The 26,783-nt window shown below is 37.1% G+C and overlaps 2 protein-coding genes across 4 annotated transcripts in view; one reads left to right on the top strand and one right to left on the bottom strand.

Moving 5' to 3' along the window:
• Nucleotides 1-13,255, bottom strand: part of LOC139756057 (transmembrane protein 41A-like) — a 41,525-nt gene extending 28,270 nt beyond the window's left edge. Inside the window, exons 1-3 of one of the 3 annotated variants that reach the window (XM_071675046.1) lie at nt 13,130-13,255; nt 2,991-3,121; nt 171-323 (exon numbers count right to left, since the gene is read on the bottom strand). In XM_071675046.1, the coding sequence (XP_071531147.1) occupies nt 171-323; nt 2,991-3,116 (279 nt within the window). In that variant the 5' untranslated portion in view covers nt 3,117-3,121; nt 13,130-13,255. Of the gene's footprint in view, nt 1-170; nt 324-2,990; nt 3,122-12,460; nt 12,724-13,129 lie in introns of those variants that run through there. The other 2 variants (XM_071675049.1, XM_071675048.1) reach the window with 2 other exon arrangements.
• A 258-nt stretch (nt 13,256-13,513) lies between these two features.
• The window catches only part of l(3)05822 (lethal (3) 05822), a 104,413-nt gene continuing 91,143 nt past the window's right edge, over nt 13,514-26,783 (top strand). The window contains exons 1-2 of the mRNA XM_071675045.1: nt 13,514-13,601; nt 25,967-26,030. Coding sequence (XP_071531146.1) covers nt 13,538-13,601; nt 25,967-26,030 — 128 coding nt within the window. The 5' untranslated portion in view covers nt 13,514-13,537. The remainder of the gene's footprint in view (nt 13,602-25,966; nt 26,031-26,783) is intronic.

Raw genomic sequence — 26,783 nt, 5'->3', positions numbered from 1 at the left:
AGTACCTACAATACAAAAGAAATCTGAAATCCAAACACTATTCAGTACTAAGAAATGTGGATTGCAGATTTTCTTTTTATATCAAATGCAGAAAATACACAATATCATACACACAACTTAAAATCACAAGTCTGAAAATATCTATAACAGATAATTTCAATGTTACATACCAGAAGTGCAGAACCAGGTATAGCAAATGTCTGCTTGTAGATGTAAGCAGCTGAGAACAACAAGAGAACATAGTACCAATGGTCTTGTTTGTAAGCACTTGAAACACGCACAAGCTCTCGCAAGTCTTCAAGAGATTTAGGGAAATGAAGATCCTGGAATATAAAAAGCATATGAATATATACTCTATAATACAGGGCTTTAAAAACAATCATCAGAATGGCATCTAATATTAATCTCTTATTTCATAATGCTGTCTATAATCTTTAAATTTTTTCCTACTTTATATGGAATGCATCGATTGTATGTAACCTTTCAATTCAAATATTGTATATGCATTCTTAGCCAATGTCTAGAGTGCTCAAGTGAAACACGGATGTCCATGTGAATAAATACACTTTGCACATTTTCACAAAGAAAACAAAGCTGATTCATTTCATGAATCTAAAGTTTTAATTCATAGCTCCATTTTCACACACAAAAGAATTGCATTGCCTTAGATCATAAGTAATCTATTTAGCATCTTATTTCAAAATATCTCAAACCCTAATCAGTCCTCACATTTCATCAATCCATGTCTTCCACAGATTATCTCTTGCACCCTCATTTATAATACTACTACTGTTTATATTTTGACAAACTTATCACCAACAGTAAGTTCTGCATATCTATATCATTTCATGTTTTCTTTTCTAATCAATTTTCTACACATTCTTTACTCAGTATATTCTCTGAGTTCCAAATAAACCCATCTCTAGCTTTATGTGAGGTTTATTTTTGCAAATACCTTGCATAAAAGAGAACTCGTATAAGGTAAACAAATAAACACTTCACCCATAACATGCTGTCGACCAAGAAGTGCTCACAAAGGCTCACAAAGGAAGACAATTACAGGTTGAGCCTCTTTAATCCAGCAACATTGGGACCTGGCCATTACTGGACCACAGAAAATGCTGGAAAACAGAAACTGACCCCTATGGGAACACCATATGTAAATAGATGCCCAACCCCTAGTCTTATTAGTTCATTTCACATACATATTGCTGCGTTATCAAATGTAGAAAAAAGCTGAAAACAGGAAATCATACAACCATCAATTCTTCCACACAAAGATTTTATTGTTACATCAGATCACATCAGAAGTACCCCCAGATGGGGACTCCATAATATCTTGGGCAACGGTTCTTCATGGCATATGACACCAGTGCAGGAAAGATTCATCAGTATCATACATTTGTTCTGGGGCTAAGTTTTCCACTGCAACTAACTGCAAATTCTTCCACAAACTTTGTCGCAGCTTTGTGACGAGTAGTTAACGTAACAAATGACTATAGGTTGGTAGTTGGCTTTGATCAACTCTTGTTACTATTGATGTTTTATTGTTATCGTCAAGGCAGCCAGCATGTGCTGTGTCAGTCCCAGCCAGGAACTTGCCCTGTACATATTGCTCTTGGCTGTTTTTGTAGAGAACTGGAGTTTTTATCGATTCTTGTAATGCAACTTTACACTACAAGCTTCCATGTCAGCACTATGCTTTTCACAGCACACACTATGTACTGAAATTCCATGTCTCCACTCAAACTTGTGTAACCATCCTTACGAATATTCACAGTTATAGTCTAGCTTTAGTTTTCTATCAAAAGCTCTGGCTTGCTTGATAAGCATCTCCCCAGATATGCTTCCACTTTCATTACATGGGAGCTTAAACCACTTTGTAAGTGCCATGTATAATTCTGTACTCCTGGCACCTTTCAAAGTTTTCCTAGCTTTCATTTTCAGCATAAAACTGAATATAAGAAAATAACAGGACTTGGCTACAGTGTAAACATATGGCAGGTCCACAAACTAATGGTGGCAGATTCAAAACATGCCAGACCACAGAGTGCTGGATTAGAGAGGTACAACCTGTATAGTCAATATTTGATACCTAACAGTCTGAGCAGTCTTTCCTGGAGGATTGCAGGTGCTTCTGAAGCTGAATTAATGATAAAGAGAAAATCTATGTAAGGATATGACTGAAACAGTGGAATGGACAGCAGTGTGTAAGGGAAAAGAAAGGAGGTTGGTGTTAGTACAAATGAATGTGCAGTATCTGGAGTGAGTGAGGTGTCATGAAAAATTTAAACAACATGGATAATTTGATACTTTAAGAATAACTTCTGCAATATTCCAAAGACACAAGTTAACAAAAGGATTAAAATCTTTTTTATTCTTCTTGTCCATCTTATGTGCAATTTCTGACTAGCCTAATCAGAAGAATAACCTTATCAGGCTAACCAATAGGCATTTTCATATGTATGGTAACTAAGATTTTCTTTAAACTCTATGGAAACAAAATCCAACTCATATCAAACTTTACTGGTTAATCAGAAACTGCAATCTAAAAAAGTAGTTCGTCAAAAATTCTATGACTTAAGATATTCTTCCTAGTTCTTGAGATCTTTCAGCCACTTTCAGACTCCCATTACCAACTAGATCTTCCACAACGTTTTCACATCACTTTCTTTGAGCAAGCAGATGGCAACTGATTCATTTGTCAGACAGATGCAAGAACTTCAGAATTCTTTAGGCTTTTACCTAACATTGATAGAATTACATGCTACTAGTCCTTAATAAGTGAGCAAAATTCCACTATGCCTGTCTAAAGATGGACATATGCCAGAGTGTGTAAAGATTCTGCACTGTTAGCAAACCATATACCCATAAGAAGTGAATCATTCAATTTTGGCAGCCAATGGCAAATTAACAACAAAAACATAACTATGAGATAATATCTTTACACAAACATACATACAAAAATTACATTACTACAGTAAACATACTGGGGTAAGGCCATCTTTTAATGCAGGTCTATTAATTAGGAGAAACCACAGGAAAAATGAAGCTACTGCAAATGCTGCTGGAGCGATCAACAATCTTATGTAGTCTCTCCTTCGAACTCCACCCATCTTGCCTAGAAAGAGAAATATTATATGGCCATCTTAGAAATGAGCTTTCAAAAAATACACATACCATAATATATATATCCCATAAGATTTCTTCTACATTTCGTTGGTTAGGAAGCTGGTTGACTGGTCAAAAAAATAGTAATGATTAATCATGATCAAACCTTAGAATGCTTAAATGTAACAAGTGGTGTGTCACATGGATCATTCTTAGACCAGTTCTCTCTCTAATACACACAATGCAAAGATAGTAATAAAGAGTTGCCTTGTTAAGTATCAAAATTCACAGACAACTTTAAGTTGGCAAATAAATCTAAAACAGAAATTCAACATCTGCAGCTTCAAACTGGCATAGACAAAACAGCTGACTGGGCTCACAGGTAGTAAGTGAATCTGAATATCAACAAAGGTAAAGTTTTACATATCGATTATAAAAATTAAAAGGCATGCTACAAAATTAATTCTGCTGAACTACAAAAGATAAACAAGGAAAAAGCCTTGAATGCAATAATCTCTGGTGATCTAAAGCAAACCAGCAGCAAAAAGGGAGAACAAAATTCTTGAATTTATAAGTAGGGCTATCAAATACAGGTACAAAGAAATTATCCTCTCTTTTTACATTTACATGTCACTGGTGCAACCTCTGCTTGAATACTAGATAGAATAGAGTGGGTGCAGATGCAAGCTTCCAAAACATATGGAACACTTTCATCAGGAAAATGTGCCTTATATAGTTCAAGACATTTTAGTTATCTCCTTATGTCATTTCTATCAGCCTCAATGCTTCCCAAGTCCCTATTTCCCTGTCCTGTCTCTTTGATACTGGGACTATAAATAGCATCCTTCATTATAAATATACTTTTGAACATGTGATTTAGTTCCTAGCATATGTTTACATTACACTCTACAGTTCTTTCCTCTGATTTCCTTAGTCTGAGCTGCTCTTTCACCAACAATTTACTAACAATGAATCTACGGAAAAGTTTTGGAGATTTCTTCCATCTTTACAATATTCTTTTTGAAATTTCTCTGCTCCTCATTCCTTACTCTGCTAAGCTCATTCTTTGCACTCATATACCTTTCATAAGCAGTTTGGTCAATGTGTCACTTGTACCTCCTCCATAATACATCCAAAAGCTCCTTTGCTTTCTGGCATCTTTTATTGACTCATGTCTCTCTCTTTTCTATCATTCCTTTGCTGTTTAAAGCTAAAAGTAAAGTCACAGAGCATTCCAAATCAGTCATCCACTTCTAAGCTACAGAATTTCTCATTTCCTAATTTATATTTTCAAAGAAATTTTTCAGCTATAAGCAATTTCCACAGAAAAAGACCAGTGTAATCACAACATAGAAACAGCTTTGGAATTTTTTTTTTTTTTTTTTTTGCTATTGTGGTGTAGCATGTGGAAAATGGAATAAGATTGGCAGAGTACAATTTGAAGCATTTCATTGCTTTATCCTATGACAATAATGAAGGCTATGGTGATCAAGAAAAATGTTAGCTTAAAAAGTCAAGCTGGTGAAACATGTATGGGAATCATGAGAACCTATGACAACCTCATCCAACATACAACAAAAATAATTTATGTTTTAAAAACATGCATACTTTATTTCATGGTCTTGTATTTACAGTCAGTTTTTGATTGCTGTATGTAATTCCCTATTCTTACTGTAAAGGGAAGGAGTTTCATACTTGTGGGGCTAAATCTCATGAATATTTTTTACTCTCAGGCAACTTTTTAAACTTCTGTATGCTGTCTGAATTTACTGCTCCCTCATTCAATGTATACCATTCAACCACCATTCTTATAAAAGTATTTCTTTCCATTTTTCTAATGTTCATGCACACATAATTGTGTTCCAGCACTCAAACATAATCTGTATTTTCCCTGACCTTCACAGTCATCCTCAATTTGCATACCCAAGGGGCCATGGTACACCCTATCACTTATTATTCATTATTTAAAGTTACAGACCTTTGTTTACATAATTACTAAACTAAACTGCACAAATAACATGGGAAACAGCAATCAAGAATGAAAAAAATGTAAAACTCACCTTCAGTTAATATGTGGCTAGCTAAATATGTATTTCATGGTAAGTGTGTGGCATGGGAGTTCATCTGTTATGTCATCTGTTATGGAGACTCTTTTGCCATGACCACTTCCTCAAAGGTGAGCTGTTTTGATATCTGCTTCTTTACCTATACATTGAAGCTTTGGAACCCTCTACCTTCTCACGTCTTTCCCAATAACTATGACTAAGCACATTTCAAAAGATAGGTTTTTCACTTTCTCAAAATTTTGTAAATACTTTTCCTTGTCTTTCTTTTCTTTGGTTTCATGATTCTCTCTATATTTAAATTAAGGCCTGGCCTTGATGTGGACTTCTGTCTGTGACTGGAGCCTTCAACGTAAAAAAAGAAAAGATAGATAGAAGGAATTGTATCTTCATCTTTTTCAGTCATTGGCATCCCCTGCCCTTTAAAAAATTTGGATAAATCAATGTCACCCACACTATTACCAGTTTCCAAATAAAAGATAAGCTCTACCCCACTCATCTTTTCTCCAAACACTACACTATCAATGCAAAATAAAATAATTCATCTTCCAAAGCTATTTCAGTGGTTTGCCTACAGTAGACTTTTATCATTTCCATAATCATATATCTTCTGAGTTTGGTTTTCACTCTGATCTTTCTTAATCATGTAATTATACTCAATTATTACATCATCGCTTTTACCAATTGGTTTATCATATTCTTTATTTATTTTATTTTGCATTGTCGCTGTCTCCCGCGTTTGCGAGGTAGCACAAGGAAACAGACGAAATAAATGGCCCAACCCACCCCTATACACAATGTATATACATACACGTCCACACACGCAAATATACATACCTATACATCTCAATGTACACATATATATACACACACAGACACATACATATATACCCATGCACACAATTCACACTGTCTTCCCCCATTCACTCCCATCGCCACCTCGCCACACATGGAATACCATCCCCCTCCCCCCTCATGTGTGCGAGGTAGCGCTAGGAAAAGACAACAAAGGCCCCATTCGTTCACACTCAGTCTCTAGCTGTCATGCAATAATGCCCGAAACCACAGCTCCCTTTCCACATCCAGGCCCCACACAACTTTTCATGGTTTACCCCAGACGCTTCACATGCCCTGATTCAATCCACTGACAGCACGTCAACCCCGGTATACCACATCGATCCAATTCATTCTATTCCTTGCCCACCTTTCACCCTCCTGCAAGTTCAGGCCCCGATCACTCAAAATCTTTTTCACTCCATCTTTCCACCTCCAATTTGGTCTCCCACTTCTCCTCGTTCCCTCCACCTCCGACACATATATCCTCTTGGTCAATATTTCCTCACTCATTCTCTCCATGTGCCCAAACCATTTCAAAACACCCTCATCTGCTCTCTCAACCACGCTCTTTTTATTTCCACACATCTCTCTTACCCTTACATTACTTACTCGATCAAACCACCTCACACCACACATTGTCCTCAAACATCTCATTTCCAGCACATCAACCCTCCTGCGCACAACTCTATCCATAGCCCACGCCTCGCAACCATACAACATTGTTGGAACCACTATTCCTTCAAACATACCCATTTTTGCTTTCCGAGATAATGTTCTCAACTTCCACACATTCTTCAAGGCTCCCAGGATTTTCGCCCCCTCCCCCACCCTATGATTCACTTCCACTTCCATGGTTTATCATACATATCATATATCATTCTTTCAATTTCCACATTATCATGTTTAAAAATACACAGTAGTTTGTGATAGCAGAAGATATCATAAAATCACAGACTAGTGAGGTAAAAGTTAGATGGCATACATATAATTCAATAAGAATAACCTGCAATTTGTCATTTTGACTATGGAGGCACAAGTAATGAAAGTCATGGACTTGAATCAATTTTTGTTGTTTTTTATGTTGAAGGATCCAGTCACAGACAAAAGTCCACATCAAGGCAAGGCCTTAACTGAAATGTGAAGAAAATTATGAAATTATTAAGAAAAGACAAGGGAAAGTATTTAAGAATTTTGGAGGAAGTAAAAAATCTGTCTTTTAAAATGTGCCAGGTTATAGTCATAGGGAAAGACATAAGAAGGTAGAGAATTCCGCAGCTTCAATATGTAGGGAAAGATCCATTTATCAAAACAGCCCATCCTTGAGTTGCTGATGGCCAAACAGTAATCATGTGACACAGCAGTTTGCCAAGTATTGCATGATCTAGCTAGTGATGGAGGAACACAAGCAGTCAGCTCTCAGGAGCAAAAACCAAAGTAATACCAACAGAAGAGGGAAAGTGAACTAACATTGCAGCATAGGGCAAGAGAGCCATGTCTGGAAGTTAACCTGGGACATTATAGGATGGACTGCTTTCGACTCAACTCCGTCAAGTAAGGATGCAGAGCTAGAGCCACCCCATATGTGACAGCAGTACTCCATGCAAGGATGAAATAACCCTTTGTATAACAGAGCAACTGTTCAGAAGAAAAGGAATTACAACATCTAAACAGGACACCCAGTCTCTTAGAAGCAGACTTAGCTATTCCTGTAATGGGGGGTTTCCAAGGATGAGTATACATTAAAACAATACCAAGTATGTTCATCGAGTCAAGGGTTGGTACTACAGAATAGTGAAAGGAGAGACAGGTGTTGAGAGGAGTTTTCAATAGAGGAAACATTTATCAAGTTTATTCTTAAATGTAACTAAGGTACTCCTTTCAAAAACTCTACTAAGCAAATTGTGCCATTTGTTAACAAGCCTGCTGAAGAAAAAGCATTTTGCTTCATTCGAGATAAATCACTTGCTCACAAGTTTGCATCCATTACTATGAGTAAAATCAGATGGATCAAGTCTTAGGTACTTTGATAGATCAAGATTATCAAAGCCTTTGATCATTTTGAATAGTTGTGTTAGATCAACTCTAAACCTTCTCTTTTCAAAGCTAAATAGATTCAAATTTTATAATCTCATCTTGCTGGATTTGTTTCTCAGTCTGGTAATCATCTTTGTTGCTCAATGCTGTACTCTCTTCATTCTGTCTATGTCTTTTTTAAGGCAGGGTGGCCGAAACTTAACACAATATTCAAGACGTGGATGAACCAATGAACTGTAAAGAGTAAGGAGGATTTCGCTGGGCTTGAATTCAAAGGCTCTGCTTCTTAAACCAAGAATTTTGTCCACTCTTTTCACTGCTTCTGTGTATTGCTTATTTGATTTTAGGTTACCTGTGATTATTACATCCAAGTCTTTTTTCTCATTTACCTTTTGCTATTCAAAAGAATTCATACTGTAGCTTGCATTTTCGTTTTTTCTACCAATATGCAAAAAACTTTACACTTACTGATATAAAAATCAATTTGCCACTTATGACCTAAGTTCATCAGAGTGTCTACGTCTGTTTCAAGCAATGTAACTTTCATGATCTCAGTGACATTATGATACTGGATACATTCTAAGAACTTGCGTCTCCATGATTCTCATCTCTATAACAGTCAATTTCTCCGACTCTATTTCTTTATATCTGAACTTGATGAGAACTTTACATCTTTAATGAATGCATGTCACATTGCCTCATGCACTGTCCTAATTTCTTTTGTCTAATATTTGTTCTGATTCATTGCAGTTCTTTGTAGGGTTACAAAATATCAATATTATAATTAAGACCGCTATTGTTATTCCCCCATTATATACCGTCTGAATTGGCCATTCAGAATTCTTGAAACCAAATGTATGAACTGAATGTCTTACCCCTTCTATAATGTATCAAAAATCTGCCCCAAACAGGGCAGGCAGGTAAATACAATATTTTTTGACATGGCTCAAGGACTAATGTGGGTGAAAGGTAACACTGGAATTGTGAAATAAGTATGGGTATGTGTATATGTGCTTGTGAATATGAATTCTGTGCACAGAAAGGATGAAATTAAGCATTTCTAGAGAAATTTAAATGACTGTATAAATCGTTTTGAGACAGAGAAAGGCGATTGTAAAGGTTGACATGAATGCAAAGGCAGAAGTGATGACATTGGCAAGAGGGTAAATGGGGAGTGCCTGGAGTATATGAGAATTGAAGTTATCTTGTGGGTGTCTGTAATGAGAGGGATCTATTCCTTGCAAACACATTTTTTAGCACAAGATGATCCATAGATATACTGAAAAGAAAAATGATGGAAGAGAAGAACAAAAGGATATGACTATGTGGCAGCGAATGAAAGGCTCAGAAAAGGGGTGTTAGATGCTAGTGTTGTGGAAGGATTCTTTGAAGACTAACCATTCTGTAGTTCATGCGTGGTTAAGCATCAGGGAGAAGTGGAGGTATGGTGTAAGGATGACTGGAGATGTAAAAGTGGTGGCAAGTGAGAAGATTAATTGGAAAGAATGCAAGGAGTAGTATGAAAGGAGGGTGACTGAAAGTTTAGATGGAAGTGCAGTAAATGTAGGAACACAGTCATGTGTAAATGAGCTGTTTAAAATGTTTAGAGAAAGACTTAAAGGATGCAGCATTAACTCTTAAATACAAGGTCCCAATTTATAGGAACAAAATGGAAAAAGCATGGTGCACAGATGAGACTAGAAATGTTGCAGAAAAGTAGGAAAAGGCATATGAGATCTATAAGTGGAATGTTAAGAAGCTGATAGAGAAAAGCAAAGAAAGAGTAGATGAAGATCTTGGAAGAAAGTCGAGTGAAAAGTTTAGGGAAAATATGAAATTGTCCTGGAAGGTGAAACAGAAAAGAGATGGATGTAAGAGAAGAAATGTTAGTGTGAGAAGTAAGGGAGGGGAGTTGCTGAATCAATAGAAGGACATGAAAGGAAAATGGAAAGGGTATTTTGAAGAAGTGATGAGTGTAGGAGAAGGCGAGGCAGCAACTGTTACATGCATGGGTAAGGAGGATGGAAGGAAAATTATACAAGCATAAGGGTCTATAACAAAAAGGGAGGTAAAAAAGGTGATAATGAGACTGAAGTGAGGAATGTGACTACAGATGAAATGCTGAAGTATGGAGGAGAAAGTGTGGTAAACTGGATACATTTTATATGTAATCTAGATTGGAAACAGAGGGTTGTGCCTGAGGACTGGGTGAAAGCTATTATTGTTCCTTTATTGAAAGGAAAAGGTCCTGAGGATGTATGTATAAAAAATAGGGGAATAAGTCTGTTAAGTATATGATGAAAAGTGTATGTAAGAGTGCTGACTGAGTGATGGAAGTGACTGAGGAACAAGGTGGTTTTCAGGAAAGGTATGGGGTTGGTGGATCAATTTTTGCGATGAAAATGACTAGAAAAGTATCTAGCAAAAGCTGTATACTGCTTTTATGGATTTGGAGAAAGCGTATAACAGAATTAAGAAGAATACTTTATGGGATGTGTTAAGGATATATGGTACAACTATTGGATGGTGAGAAAACCTTCCATAAAGAAGCAAATGCATACATAAAAATGGATGGAGAATTGAGCAAAAGTTTCAGTATGCACATGGGTGTGAAGCAGGGCTGTGTGATGTTACAGTGGCTTTTTTCATATATATGGGTGGAGTGATAAGAGAGGTGAAAGCAAAACTTGGGAAAAGGGGTGTAGAAATGGAGTGTAGAAGTGAGCTTGTTTGCGGATGACACCATATTGTATGCTAAGATTGAAGTGGAGTTGCAGAGGGTTATGTCTTTTATGATGTGTGTAAGCATATGATTAAAGGTAAATGTCAGCAAAATTAAAGTAATAATGTTTGAAATGAAACAGAGTGGAAGTATAGATTTTGCAAAACCCTATAGAGTGAAAGTGCACAGTACAAAACTATGTTAATAGAGTGAAAGTGCACAGTACAAAACTATGTTATAGATATGGGAGGAGAAAGACTAGAAGAGGTGATGGAATTTAAGTATCTAAGAACTATCTTGAGTAAGTTTGGTGATATTGAAGGAAAAAATAAGGAAGAGAGAAGTAAAGGGTAGAAGAATCAATGGGTCCCTCATTAGAATAATGAAGGGTAAAGGTGTAAGTATGGAAGTGAAGAAAGGATTAAGGGACAGCATAGTCCTCCCAATCTTGACCTATGCAGCTGAAACATGAACATGGAATGAGTCACTAAGGTCAAGAATATAGGCTGTGGAAATGAGCTATTTGATAGGAGCATGTGGTATGACTAGACAGATGAAGAAAGAAATAAAGGGGTGCATGGGAAATGTGGTATGGCAGGGAGTGTAAAGGGAATATATTTTGAAGTGTTATACAGGGTGAAACATAATACTTTGAGGTGCTATGGGCATGTGAAAAGAATGCAAGCTGGGGAGTTTAAAAGTACAGTGTATGATAGTACAACTAAAGGGGTTGGTATGAGCAGAGGACCATCTGTGACATAAGGAAATAGAATGAAAAATTACTGGAGGGATGGAAATGGTGGAAGAAAAATATATGTTAAGGAGGCATGTAAGAACAGGGTTAAGGGGAGACTCTTTTGCTGTTGCCACCCCTTGATGAGAGTTCCTGGAGGAATGGGTGTCAGAGATATAGATAGATAAATAGACAGGCACAAATTTGTGTAGTTTTTCCGACCTTAAACGTCAAGGAGTCTCTTGGTAACCAGTTCTGGCTCTTAATTCCTCCAACCTCCACACCTATGTTCATGCAAAATCTTGTGACTTACATTTGGGTAGGTCTTAGCATAGGTTTTAAGGTCAGGTTGCCCTTAGGTTAGGTCCTATGTTAGGTTACTAGGTTAAGTTCTAAAATAAGGCAGGGTTCTAGGTTAGGCCCTCAGGTTCTATTTCAGGTTTGGGCAAGTCTAGTGTTATGTCCTTAGATTAAGTGTTAGGCTATAACCTAAATATAGATTTAAGTTAAGTCCTACACTAGGCTCTTAGATAACTTAGGTTTAATGGATCTTTGTTCAATTTCATGATCAAAACTATCACAGGATCTGACCTGGGCATTAACCTTGGAACCTAACCAAACCTGAAACCTAATGCCATAAACTAGGAATTAATCTATAATCTAAGAACTTAAACCTTAAATCTAACCTAAATATGCATCATATGATTTCAGGCCCTATCATTTCCAAGGCCTGAGTTATTATGGACCAGTACCAAAGACACTCCCAAAACAGTATGACAAAAACCAAAAGCATTCTATCACAAGCCAAAATGTACCAGTGTAACATACCAACCAAATTGCCTTTAGTTGCTTTCAAAGTTGCTGGTACAACAACAATATAAAAATGATTTGTAGCCACTGAAAAAAAAATTAATATTTCTCCTTTCCCTCACCAGATTGGTCCTTTAAACACCAACATACCTTATATTTATATTTTCTGTTTCTCATAATATGAAAAGGCGTAAAAGAACAACCAGAAACAAATGACATAGGCCTTAATTTACCAGTGAAGTGGTAGTTAAGTCTTTGGCTCAAATGACATGAACTAGGAGTCTGATACGAAGCTTCAGGGTTATCCACCTGGTAACAGAAGAATGTCAACTACCCCTAGTAACTATTACTGATGGAGTGTAATTTTCATTTTGTGTAACCTTCCTTGCTATTATTGAATGTAACTTTCATCTGCTGCTCCTCCAGTCCCCTCTTGAACTTTAAAACATAAAACTGACTGACTTGTACTACATATCAATGTCATAAGCATTTCACCCTATGTTTTCAAACTGGTTGTTGCCAATTAGTAACATCTGTCCCACTACTACTTCGATGAGTGGTACGATCTTGGGTATTTATCCATTTTCCCACCGAATCATCCATATATAGGGGGCTGATGCCATCCTTATATTGACTGTATAAGTGTATGGCATCAGGCCCCATAATTATTATGGGTTACTAAATGAAATGTTTATAACAGGGTCTAATTCTGATAAAATGATCTACCAATATAACACACAATCAGCAAAATTAAATGAATGAAAGAGTACCGAACTATTATACAAAACGATGACACATCCAAAAAGTTTCAGTATTTACCTTTATTCTACTAACTAATCTTCGTTTCAATGATTCTGTTATCATAAATCTGATAGAAATAGAGATAGCCCATATCTCCTATCCATGCCGGACTTGCGACTTATATGTGTACGAGAACGAATGACACAATCAGCTGATTTTAGTAAACAAAGGTCACGACATCTTTTAAAAGGCATTTACAATTACAAAACATTACTAAAATGAAAGTCAAGTCTTTTCTTGATAAATGCTTAGAGCTAGTTTTAATTCTAAATCTATCTAAGAAGAAAAATGAGAAATAAAAAGTTTTATCAGATAATAATCTAAATTTACCGCGTTAAGATGACTTGTGACTAACCAATCATAAGACACATCAGATGTTTCCTAACGTGTGATTGGTCAAGCGTTTACCCTCTTGCCCAATCCCTGATGATCATGTGTTACGTCAGTGAGAGGAAGTGGGTTGTAACTATGGACGACCTTCTGACAGGAGGTAAATTGACTTTAAATTGATTCTATTTCCGTTTTGAAGTAAGTTACAAGATGATTGCATGGAAATCAATAAATACTTTTTGATACGCAAGATGATGGGAAAACTATTGTAACTATGGGTAGTTGTTTGGACAAGGTTAAGAGACGAATGTTGTGAAGTGTGAATGTTTTGGGTTATAGGTCTGGCAGTTAAGAATACTTCTATGCCAAAAGCTCAACAATACGAGCAGTAACAGACCTGTATTAGATCTGTTCTCCATTTTACGAAATTCTATGATATAAGAGTAATCAGTAGATTTGCTGGGATTTTAAAGTTTAGGATTCTGTCCGTCACGGTTAAAGTGAGAAGTTAAATTACAGGTTACTGTGTTTGTGCACTATTTGGTATAACAAGTTGGTAATAGCTTAATATTAGACGCTCGTATTTCATAGAGAATAGTTGTGATTATATACCACTTGACCTAGATATAATCTGCATCGCAGTCTTGGACGACTAGTGATATTATGAACGCAAATATATTCAGGAAACAATGAATGACAGGTGGGTGTTTAGCCTACATTAAGGCAAATCTGAATGCCCTACTTGATGATGATTTAAAAAACACAGATGACATTAAAACCCCATGTGTGGTGGTCTAAATTATCAAAAAGACAATGGTAGTAGGTATTTGCAATTGTAGTACCTCAGCCTCAAAAGACAATGAACAGAATCTGCATGTGCTGATCACATGCCTGCAACAAGTTACTGTGGTGATTATTAAACATTATAACCATAGTTCCATTAATTGGGAGGCACTCCAAGCTGAAGCGAAAGGCCTTCTCTTTTGAGAACATACTCAAGATTGTTTTTTAAAGCATGTCATGTAGCAACAAGAAATGACACTTTACTAGAACTAGCCCTGTCTTCCATTCCAGTACTGGATGATGTTGTTACTGTTAGAGAGCCCTTTAGTGACCTTAATTTGATATTTGATATTATCTCTTTTGTAGAAGTTAAGGACGAGAGAGAAGTGCTGTGACAAAAAAGATGGATTATAATGTCATGAGAAGGTATCTGAGTCAAGTTGAATGGAAATATCAGATGAATGGCCTTAAAGTTGCAGAGAAAGTTTGAAGTTTTTTGAGATGTAGTTGAAGAAACAGTTTGCAGGTTTATCTCAAGAAGACTAGAAAAACAAAGAATAGAAAACCTCCATGCCTCAACAGAAAGGCGGAAAATGTGCCATTTATGGAAATGATACAGCCAGTTCAGAGAGCTTGAACAATATGCATGGTATAAAAGACAACAAAGCAGTGTAGAAATTGGAGTACGTTTGAGAAAAACATTGCTGGAAGTATCAAGGAGGATAGCAAGTTCTTTTTTTAGATACTGAAATTTTAAATCGAAGATGAAAAAAAGTGTTGGTCCCGTGATTCACAATGATAGCCATGAAATAACTGTTGATGTAGACTGCCTCACTTTTGAGTAAATATTTTAGCTCAGTATTCACATATGAAGTTAAAAAGACCCCCCTCCAGACCCTGTGAGTTTTTATTTGATCACTTGAAGAAAATGTGTCTAACTTAGACATCTTCACTGAGTTGATTTTGAGGAAGCTTAGTTAGATGTCAAATCTGGCAAGGTTCCTTGGGTAGATGGTATATATTCTTCACTTCTCAAGGAAAGTGCACATAAGATCAGATTCCCCTTTATTTACATTTTTTAGGCAAATCTAAGAGAGAATGTAGTTCCCAAGTAATAGAACACCATTACATCTCCATTATTCATGAAATTATTGACCTGTAAATTTAACAAGCAAAGCTAGTAATTTAATGGAGGCTTTTGTGAAAGATGCTTTTATGCAACACTTTTCCACTTTAAGCTTGTGAAATGTAGTCAACATGGATTTTATAATTGGTCAGTCTTGCCTTCATGAACTTGCTTCAAAGAAGTCAACAAATACCTTGACATGTTGTGTCTTGACTTTATTAAAGCCTTTGATAAGGTCCCCACAATGGATTTTTCAGGAAAGTGATATCTTTTGGCATCTCTAGAAAATTTCCAGACTGGACTTAGGAATGACTCAAGGACTGTAAACAGAGAGTGATCATCGTTGCAGTCTCACTATACTGGTCTGTTGTAAAAATAGTGGTGTTCCCCAGGATTCTATGCTGGGGATGATGTTATTCATTATACATTTATTAATGATGCTGACATAATTAGTTCTCTGTCCAGGTTTGCAGACCCAAGAAACATATTGACTGGTCCATGAGTGGCAAATGTTATTCAACCCAGACTGGTGTGTTTTGCTACATGTGGCACACAGTAACCCGCAATAACCTTGGTGACAGTCTCATAGACTCATTGTCTGAGAAGAAAGATCTTGGTGTGATCATCCATCAGTCCTTAAAATTGAAGCAATGTGCATCTGCCTATGAGAGTTGTACAAGTCCTTGGTGAGACCTCTCTTAGACTATTTTATACAAATAGCGCTACCTCGCTAACTCGGGAAATGGCGAATAGTATGAAAAAAAAAAGAGGTCATACTACAAAAAGATGATTATATACTTTAGGGGGTGCAAAGGAGTTGGAGTGAAATAATGCCAGAGCTCTGAACCATGGAGTATAATTTTAGTTTCAAAAGGCTGAATCTGACAACAGTGGAGACGAAACATCTTCAAGCTGACTTTGTAGAAGGGTTTGAAATTCTAAGGGGTCATGTAGAAGTTCACCCAGAAATATTCATCACAATGAGAGAAACATTGGCAAGAGGACACCCATATGAATTGTCCAGACATCATGCATAGTTAGAAGTTAGGAAGTATTTTTTTCACAATGTTATTAACCAATGGATGACCTTCCCCATTCATCAGTAATAGCTTATAGTATAATTGTCTTCAAAGGTCACCCTGACAGTTACCTAAGATATAGAAAGGGGGTTTACATTAGCTATCTGGCTCCAAGCCCCATTGCCTTCTGCTTCAAGATGTCGCCACGTTGTACAAGAAGTGGAGTACACAAAGTAAATTTAGGAAGTGATTGCCGTGTCAGTGATGTGGTAACTATATTTTGCTGAAAATAATTACAGTAGGTACGTTGTAGTTGCTACAACTATTCGCCTTAAAGAATGATGGTGAAAGCCTAGGGGCACAGCAGACATAACTTGTTGATATAGAAGTGCATATCATTGAATTTCATATACTTAATAGAAGTGATTTAGACCAGGGGAACTTATTCGGTGCATTACATTTTATGCAACAATAATAGATACTTTGATATGGTGGGGGTAATGACTTTGATGATTTAGGAAAATGTGGGGTAGGATTAAGGGAATCTCCTCTGGAAATCTACAGAACCTATGAAAATTTAACCTTGCCCAGAAATCTAGACTTATAATGTGTATTTGATTTAGTTGACAAAGTAGAAATATTACGATGTCATTTGCATTCAGTTGCAAGAAAGTTTGCCATGTTTAGTGTTTGTTGAATGTTTACTTCCCATAACTTTGTGCAACCAATATAACAGAAGGAAGAAAACAGTATTTTTGGTACATTTCAAGTATCATCCCCCATGTGAGGGTAGGTGAGGTTTTATTAGGTTGCATTATTTTTGTACAGATTTATATCACTTACCTTTATCTCATATTCTTCCTGGTCATCACTTTTTTCTCATATCACTTTTTATAGAGAAAAGATAATGCAGGTTGAATCTCTAACCCAGCAACCTTGGGACCTGGTCATTGTCGGACCACAGAAAATGACCCCTTTTGTAAATATATGCCTGACCCCTAGTCTTGCAGGCTCATTCCACAAACATATTGCTGTGTTATCAAAGGTAGAACAAAGCTTAGAACAGGAAATAATACAACCATTATTGTTTCAAAACAAGGTTTTTATTGTTACATCAGGAGTACCCCCAGATGGAGACTGCAATATCTTGGGCAAGGGTTTTTCATTGCATAATATGCCAATACAGGGCGGATTTGTCAGCATTATACACTTGCTGTGGGGCTAAGTTTCTGTAGTTTTCCGCTGCCAGTAATTATGCAAATTCATCCACAAACTTTGTTGCAGCTTTGAGATGAGTAGTTAATGTAACAGATGACCATAGGTTGGTAGATGGCTTTGGTTGACCCTTATAACCATTGTTGTATTGTTGAGATCGTCAAGGCTGCCAGCCCGTGCTGCATCATTCCCAACCAGGCAGCCGGCTCGTACACTTCTGTTGCCCTGTACATATTGCTGTTGGTTGTTAAATAGGGAATTGGAGTTTTTATTGATTTGATACAGTCATACACTACAAACTTCTGTGTCAGTACTATGCTTCTTACCATTCACACTGTGTACTGAAATTCCATGTCTCCACTTAAACTTGCGTAACCATCCTTGCTTATATTCAGTCATAGTCTAGCTTTAGTTCTCTATGAAAAACTTTGGCCTGCTCAATAAGCTTCTCCCCAGAAATGTTTACACCCTCATTATGTGGGAGCCTAAACCACTTTATAAGTGCACTGTTTTATTCTGTACTCCTGGCACTTTTCAAAGTTTTCTGAAAACTTTGAATTTTTCTGGCTTTCATTTTGAGGAAAAAACTGAATAAAAGAAATTAGCAGGACTTAAATAGCTCAGTTGCATGTAAACAGTTTTGGCTCCTTGGCACTGCTAACAGTGCTGCCCTGGTGGATTAGAGATACAACCTTTGTAACAAGTCAAGCTCTTCCTGTCTAAACCACTTTTTCTAAGAATAAAGTGTCCATTTATATATCATTCACCTGAATCCATAAATTATTTACTCGATGCCCATGGTTATTGAGTGATTTAATCCTTAAGGATGTGATAAAACCCCCATATATGCCAAAATTATCCAGAATGTACCAGAATAACACTGTACCACCTAATTTGCCTAAATTGTCTTTAGATGAATTGGTAGAACAAAGTTTGATATGAAAGGAAAAGGTTTGTAGTCCATCAAAGAAGGAAGTAATAATTTTATGAAAGTGCTTTCACCAGATCTGCAGCCCAAATACTGACATGCATCTAATTGACATAGTGTACTATTTCTTTCTAATATATTGAAGGACTACCTTAGAATAATACAACAACCAAGAAAACTAGAAAAACTTTTCGAGGGACTGTAATTGTAAAATTACAGTAACTGCTAAAAACGTCATGGTGTTGGCATGTGATGTCACCTCATCGTTTATATAACACTTTGGTGCACTTGCTTTTTTGCCAGAATTAGCAAAATAAACATTGCTTGTACCATCCAAATTGCCTCCTTGTTTTTATGGTTGGTTGACGCTTTGGCCCATATTGATAGGTAGCGGTCTTCGCCCACCACCATTATTGATATGACAGAGCAACTGTTCATGAGAAAAGAAATTTCTGTATTTAAACAGAACTCCCAGTTACTTAGAGGCAGACTTAGCTATTTCCATAATGTGGGGTTTCCAAGATAGAGTGGATGTTACAGTAATACCAAGTATGTTCTTTGAGACAAGATGAATTTCAATATTCCATCCCCATATTTCAGAGCACCAGTATGGATTTTGCAATGCTAGGTCTGCTGGTGATCTTCTCCTATGTGACTCAACTCAATTCTTTCTCTTTCTCTGGGATTTTAGTGAAACTTTTGTCATAGCCTCGACAATTTGAAAGTATTTGACAGGTTGTGGTATAATTCTTTGCTTACTAAACTCCCTTCTTTGGTTTTGCTACTGCTTTTGGTTTGCATATGCATAGATTCCTCTCTGTTGGTTCCATAGCAGTAGCCTTCAGTGGAATTTCTCTCCCCCCCCCATCTTATCAAAAGTGTTATTCCTCAGCATTCTATCATATCGCTTACTCTCTTTCCTTTCTGAATAATTGATAATCTCTATTCTACTTTTAACCCTATTCACCCTTTTGCTGATGATTCCATTGTACATACTTCAACTCACTTCTCCCCTTCCCACTCACCTTTGCTTGATTCTTGTTCTGTTTCTCATTTGGAACACATTGCCTCTCTCACTTTAGACCTATGCAGCATTTCAAAGTGGAGAATCTGTAACTTTGTAAAATTTTAGTGCTAAAATGCAGTTTCTAATGTTTTTAAGAATCATTTGTTTCCCTTTGTTCAATTTCAAAACACCACAATTCATCCCTGTAAATACATAGAGATGTTGGACATAAATATACCCTCCTTTCTGTTCTGGAAACTCCACATTATCAACATTACAGACTTCTTCTCGAATGCTGAGAGTGTTGTATAGGTGCTGTAAGTATTTTTCTTGTTAATAAAGGTAAATAGGGTGCGTAAGACAAGGGAGCAAATGGGAACTTCAGTGAAGGGCGTAAATGGGGAGGTGATAACAAGTAGTGGTGATGTGAGAAGGAGATGGAATGAGTATTTTGAAGGTTTGTTGAATGTGTCTGATGACAGAGTGGCAGATATAGGGTGTTTGGGTCGAGGTGGTGTGCAAAGTGAGAGGGTTAGGGAAAATGATTTGGTAAACAGAGAAGAGGTAGTAAAAGCTTTGCGGAAGATGAAAGCCGGCAAGGCAGCAGGTTTGGATGGTATTGCAGTGGAATTTATTAAAAAAGGGGGTGACTGTATTGTTGACTGGTTGGTAAGGTTATTTAATGTATGTATGACTCATGGTGAGGTGCCTGAGGATTGGCGGAATGCGTGCATAGTGCCATTGTACAAAGGCAAAGGGGATAAGAGTGAGTGCTCAAATTACAGAGGTATAAGTTTGTTGAGTATTCCTGGTAAATTATATGGGAGGGTATTGATTGAGAGGGTGAAGGCATGTACAGAGCATCAGATTGGGGAAGAGCAGTGTGGTTTCAGAAGTGGTTGAGGATGTGTGGATCAGGTGTTTGCTTTGAAGAATGTATGTGAGAAATACTTAGAAAAGCAAATGGATTTGTATGTAGCATTTATGGATCTGGAGAAGGCATATGATAGAGTTGATAGAGATGCTCTGTGGAAGGTATTAAGAATATATGGTGTGGGAGGCAAGTTGTTAGAAGCAGTGAAAAGTTTTTATCGAGGATGTAAGGCATGTGTACGTGTAGGAAGAGAGGAAAGTGATTGGTTCTCAGTGAATGTAGGTTTGCGGCAGGGGTGTGTGATGTCTCCATGGTTGTTTAATTTGTTTATGGATGGGGTTGTTAGGGAGGTAAATGCAAGAGTCTTGGAAAGAGGGGCAAGTATGAAGTCTGTTGGGGATGAGAGAGCTTGGGAAGTGAGTCAGTTGTTGTTCGCTGATGATACAGCGCTGGTGGCGGATTCATGTGAGAAACTGCAGAAGCTGGTGACGGAGTTTGGTAAAGTGTGTGGAAGAAGAAAGTTAAGAGTAAATGTGAATAAGAGCAAGGTTATTAGGTACAGTAGGGTTGAGGGTCAAGTCAATTGCGAGGTGAGTTTGAATGGAGAAAAACTGGAGGAAGTGAAGTGTTTTAGATATCTGGGAGTGGATCTGTCAGCGGATGGAACCATGGAAGCGGAAGTGGATCATAGGGTGGGGGAGGGGGCGAAAATTTTGGGAGCCTTGAAAAATGTGTGGAAGTCGAGAACATTATCTCGGAAAGCAAAAATGGGTATGTTTGAAGGAATAGTGGTTCCAACAATGTTGTATGGTTGCGAGGCGTGGGCTATGGATAGAGTTGTGCGCAGGAGGATGGATGTGCTGGAAATGAGATGTTTGAGGACAATGTGTGGTGTGAGGTGGTTTGATCGAGTAAGTAACGTAAGGGTAAGAGAGATGTGTGGAAATAAAAAGAGCGTGGTTGAGAGAGCAGAAGAGGGTGTTTTGAAATGGTTTGGGCACATGGAGAGAATGAGTGAGGAAAGATTGACCAAGAGGATATATGTGTCGGAGGTGGAGGGAACGAGGAGAAGAGGGAGACCAAATTGGAGGTGGAAAGATGGAGTGAAAAGGATTTTGTGTGATCGGGGCCTGAACATGCAGGAGGGTGAAAGGAGGGCAAGGAATAGAGTGAATTGGAGCGATGTGGTATACAGGGGTTGACGTGCTGTCAGTGGATTGAATCAAGGCATGTGAAGCGTCCGGGGTAAACCATGGAAAGCTGTGTAGGTATGTATATTTGCGTGTGTGGACGTGTGTATGTACATGTGTATGGGGGGGGGTTGGGCCATTTCTTTCGTCTGTTTCCTTGCGCTACCTCGCAAACGCGGGAGACAGCGACGAGGTATAAAAAAAAAAAAAAAAAAAAGCTGGGAATGTTATATAAGTGTTGTAAGTATTTTTCTAGTGAGCAGCTATTTTATATCTGTAGGTGTTTTATTTCGCCAAGTATGGAATACTGTTTGTACGTCTGGGTTGGCTCATCCTCCATCTCTCTGTTAACCAGAGTAATCAAAAGCCTTCATCTTGTTGATTTTCCTGGAATTACATTTTTTCAACGTTCCCTTTCCATATGTTAAGATGTTGCTGCTCTTTCCCCATTCTATAGATTATATATTATACTTTGTTCTCATGGGTTGTCTTCATGTGTCTTTATCCCCGAGGTTTAGACCCATGGCATGAATTTGGGTATTGCTTCCCACAGTTTCCATGTGGAGTCAAGCCTCTTGAGGATTGGGTGTTTTGATACCTTTTCATTCCCTTGAACAGCTAAGATGTGTAATTCTCTTCCATCATTTGTCTTAAGCTCTTCATATTACTTTTCTTTCTTTAAGTCAGGTCTACATACACCTGTGGAGCCGTGATTAATTTCTCCTTTCTTTTTCTTTCACCCAAAATGGCCAAGCTTGGGGCATGTTTTGCCCATGCCATTTCAGTCAATATAAAACGAAAGTTAGGGTCATAGCTTGAGAGCTTGCTTTTCCCTGGCTTCAGATACTTTTTCTACCCTCCTCAAAAATGTGAAAAAATTATTTCAATGTTTTATTTCTACCCCTCTTTGAGTAAGATTCTCTCTCAGCTGTTCAAGTAACAAATTTGTTGATGTGATCTTGATGAAACTTACACAAAGGAATAAAAAAAGGTGGTTTCTGATAGTGGAAGATACCAGAAACTCACAGAATAGTGTGGTAAATGTTAGATGGTATACCAGTTGTTCAAAGAGAATAACCTGAAAACTGTCATTGTGACTATGGAGGCACAAATAATGTAACTCCTGTTATTGAAGCAAAATATGAATGAGCTCTGCTCTTAAACATGTCTGTAATACTGCTTTCAACCACTCTTATTGGCAAATCATTCTGTATGTTAACATTTCTGTTGAGAAAAAAGTACTTTGTGTTATTCAAGGTAAAATGTTTTCCAACGAGCTTCTATCCATTACTACGGGTGAAATCAGAAGAATCAAGTCTTGGATAACTTGTTCAAGATTTTCAAAGCCTTTGATTATTTAGAATACTTGTATTAGGTCATCTCTTCTACGTCTTCTTTCTTCTAAGCTAAATGTATAATCTGCTTTCATAGGAGGAGTTGTTTTTCAGGCCAGGGATTGTTTTGGTGGCTCAATGCTACTCTGTTTCCATTATTTGTTTGTGTTTAGGTAGGGTGACTAAAACTGAATGCAGTATTCAAGAAGGGGGTGAACCAATGAACTGTAAAGAATAAGGATGATTTCCCTGGGATGTAAATTCGTAGGCCCTACCTATGAAACCAAGAATTTTGTTTGCTTTTTTCACTGCTTCTGTGTAGTGCTTACATGGTTTTAGGTCACCAGAGCTTATTATGCCTTATGCCTGAATTTTTTCCTCATTTACATTTTGCACTGTTACATAATTCATTTATTTATTTATATTTATTATACTTTGTCGCTGTCTCCCGCGTTTGCGAGGTAGCGCAAGGAAACAGACGAAAGAAATGGCCCCCCCCCATACACATGTATATACATACGTCCACACACGCAAATATACATACCTACACAGCTTTCCATGGTTTACCCCAGACGCTTCACATGCCTTGATTCAATCCACTGACAGCACGTCAACCCCGGTATACCACATCGCTCCAATTCACTCTATTCCTTGCCCTCCTTTCACCCTCCTGCATGTTCAGGCCCCGATCACACAAAATCTTTTTCACTCCATCTTTCCACCTCCAATTTGGTCTCCCTCTTCTCCTCGTTCCCTCCACCTCCGACACATATATCCTCTTGGTCAATCTTAACTTGTTTTTACTGCCGATATATAAACCTTTGCACTTATCATTATTAAGATTCATTTGCCACCTATGAGCCGAATCCATCAGTTTGTCTATGTCAGTTTGAAGCTGTGCACATTGAAGGTCATCTGCAGATTTATTTTGTAGCTTTGTATCATCAGCAAATTTTGGTATGCAGCCAATTGTCAAATAATGATATATGAGAAAGAAAACCAGTTTCAGAATATGTATGGCACTCCACTTGTTGTGTCTAACCATTCTGAGGCTTGACCATTAATTACAACTCTTTGTTTATGGCCAGTTAACCAATCTCATATCCACCAAAGTGCATCCTCCATCAGTGCCATGTGACAATTTTTGTTAGTATCCTTTGATGTGGAATCTCATTGAATACCTTTTGAAATTTAGATGGATGATATCAACCGCTTTATTTTCCTCATATATATATTGATTATATCATTAAAGAAATTAAGCGTATTAGTTGGACATGAAAAATTTTGTTGAAATGTATGCTGGGAATTATTTATTTATTGATGGTCCTATATGTGGTTTACAGTTCTATCAAATGATGGTTTCCAAAAGTTTTCCAACCACAGAGTTAAGCTAATTGGATGAAAACTTCTGGTCTGTGACTTATTAGATTTTTTTAATATTGGTGTTACATTGGCAAATGTCCATTCATCTGGAACTTTTCCCATAGCAAGTGACTTATTGTAAAGGGCAGTCAAGGGCATATTTTATGCCTCTTTCATTTTTCTCAAAGAAAACTTATCAGGGATTGCCATTTTTATTTTTCCATTCTGTTTATTGCTGGTAGTACATATGTCATCATCTTTTATGTCACTTTGTTGTAGAATAGTCTCCTCTCTTATCAGTGAAACTGGCTTTAGGACATGGGTTGTGTCTTCGATTGTAGATACAGATTCATGATAGTCATTTAAGATTCTTTCCATGGCTTCATTGTCTTAAACTAAGCTATAGTTTTCCTTAGTTAATGGACCAGTTGATTGGGTAATGACTCTCTTGCTTCTAACATAATTCTAAAACTACTTAGGGTCTCTTTAGCTGTTCTCAGCTATGTATACTTCATACTGACATGCATTTTCATATAACTCTCTTACTTTCTCTTTGCAAATTTAGGTAAGTCTTTCTATTGTTTTGGTCATTGGTCACTTTGAGTTTCTTATTAGCTACTTTTTGAGACAACAGATGCTTATTCATCTCACAGCTCCACCACCTGGGTTTTGTTTTAGAAATAGACTATTACACATTGGCACTTATGTTCCCTCTACTGCTTTGAAGGTTTTACTGAAACTTTTCCAAGCCACATTCATGTTGTTTTCATTGACCATATGCCAGGATTGCTTGTTGAGAGCAATGCAGAGATCATTAAAAATTTCCACATTTAGAATTGGATATTTTCTTGTGCCTGTTATGTTGACTTATTGGACATGCAGTCTTGAAAGTGACCTCAAAAGTAATTTATTTGTTGGTGGTCACTTATACCAAACTTTTCTCCAGTTTCAAGATTACTAGCAAGATCCCCATATGTTTTTACAATTAACTCTAATATGCTCTCCTCACAAGTAGGTTTTTCAACTAACTGGATTAGAGCACTTCCAAGTAAATTAGATAGAGCTACTGGAAAGGGATTCTCTCTGTTTAGATAGTGGTATGTTGAAGTCTCCAACTATGATAGAGTCTTTTTCATTACAGATTTCTGCTAAATGATCATAAAATCTTATGTCACTTATGATGTCTGAGCTGGGGGCCTATAAACTATTCCTGCTATTATTTTGTAACAAAATATATCGTAAATTTCCACAGTGGGATTTAGATTAGATTAACAAAAAGCGCTGATTTTGTATCTTCCATATATCTCTTCCTCATCTTGATGGACCTTTTAAATCACTGTGCTCAAGTACATTCTTAAATTTTTTTTCCAGTTTGTTTATACACTGTCATTAGCTCTAGATTTTTGTGATAGGTATCTAGTAGACATTGCTTTAATTGGATTGATTTTGTAGATTCATCCCCATGTGTAAAGAAAGCCAAAAGTTGAAACTTCATACAGTGTTGGCTGTAGTTCAGTAGTAAACCTTAAATGATGTTTGTTTAAAAATCAGGATTAATTTGTATGATTTTAGTTTGCTATAATGTAAATTTATCTTAAACTATGACAAAAACAGGCAACCTTACATATGGTTTAGCCTGATATGTAAGTAAACAGTAAGTGTATTTCATGATTATCATTGCTTTACAGATATTAGGCCAGTGCGACGTGCTCCTCCTCCCCCCAGATCTCGAACAACAGGGCAACAACCACGGTAAGAACTTGAATGACATTTATGTTTGTTTAATATATATGAATTTTTTGGGGGGTCCTGGATGTAGCTATTGAATACTCTAGAAACATGATTTTCTTTCAAGAATTTTGTTTGAGTATAGAATGGAGATAACACATTGGTGTACAAAATGAATCACATGCTGGTTATTAATTGTCTGACTTCCTAGTATGATAACTTATAAGAATAATTAATGGTTGATTTAAAACTGGTTTCTGACCTAACCCTCTAACCATGCAATTGATTAATGTCACTGTGCCATTTTCTACTTGTATGAAAAGGATATTTATGCTTATAGTAAGGTAAGCAATATAGAAGCAACTTTTGCCATCTAACCATGGAATAGCTGCTGTGCCACCAAATATGGGTATAACATTTATTGTTTGTGCCCTGTATTGTATTCTCATGGGATTATTAGTGTTTTCCTTTTTATTAGGTAATATTCAGTATTAGTGCAACTGGAGGGATGTCTGGTCATTATCTTGTGAAGTTGAAGATTTGTAGAGGTTTTCAGAAAAGAAGAGAGAATGTTGGGGTGAAAAGAGTGGTGAGAGTAAGTGAGCTTGGGAAGGAGACGTGTGAGGAAGTACCAGGAGAGACTGAGTATAGAATGGAAAAAGGTGAGAACAAAGGACGTAAGGGGAGTGGGGAGGAATGGGATGTATTCAGGGAAGCAGTGATGGCTTGCGCAAAAGATGCTTGTGGCATGAGAAGCGTGGGAGGTGGGCAGATTAG

The sequence above is a fragment of the Panulirus ornatus genome, chromosome 20 (genome assembly GCF_036320965.1).
Source record: "Panulirus ornatus isolate Po-2019 chromosome 20, ASM3632096v1, whole genome shotgun sequence".
In the NCBI taxonomy this organism is placed as follows: domain Eukaryota; kingdom Metazoa; phylum Arthropoda; class Malacostraca; order Decapoda; family Palinuridae; genus Panulirus; species Panulirus ornatus.
This window is presented reverse-complemented; position numbering and strand designations above follow the sequence as displayed.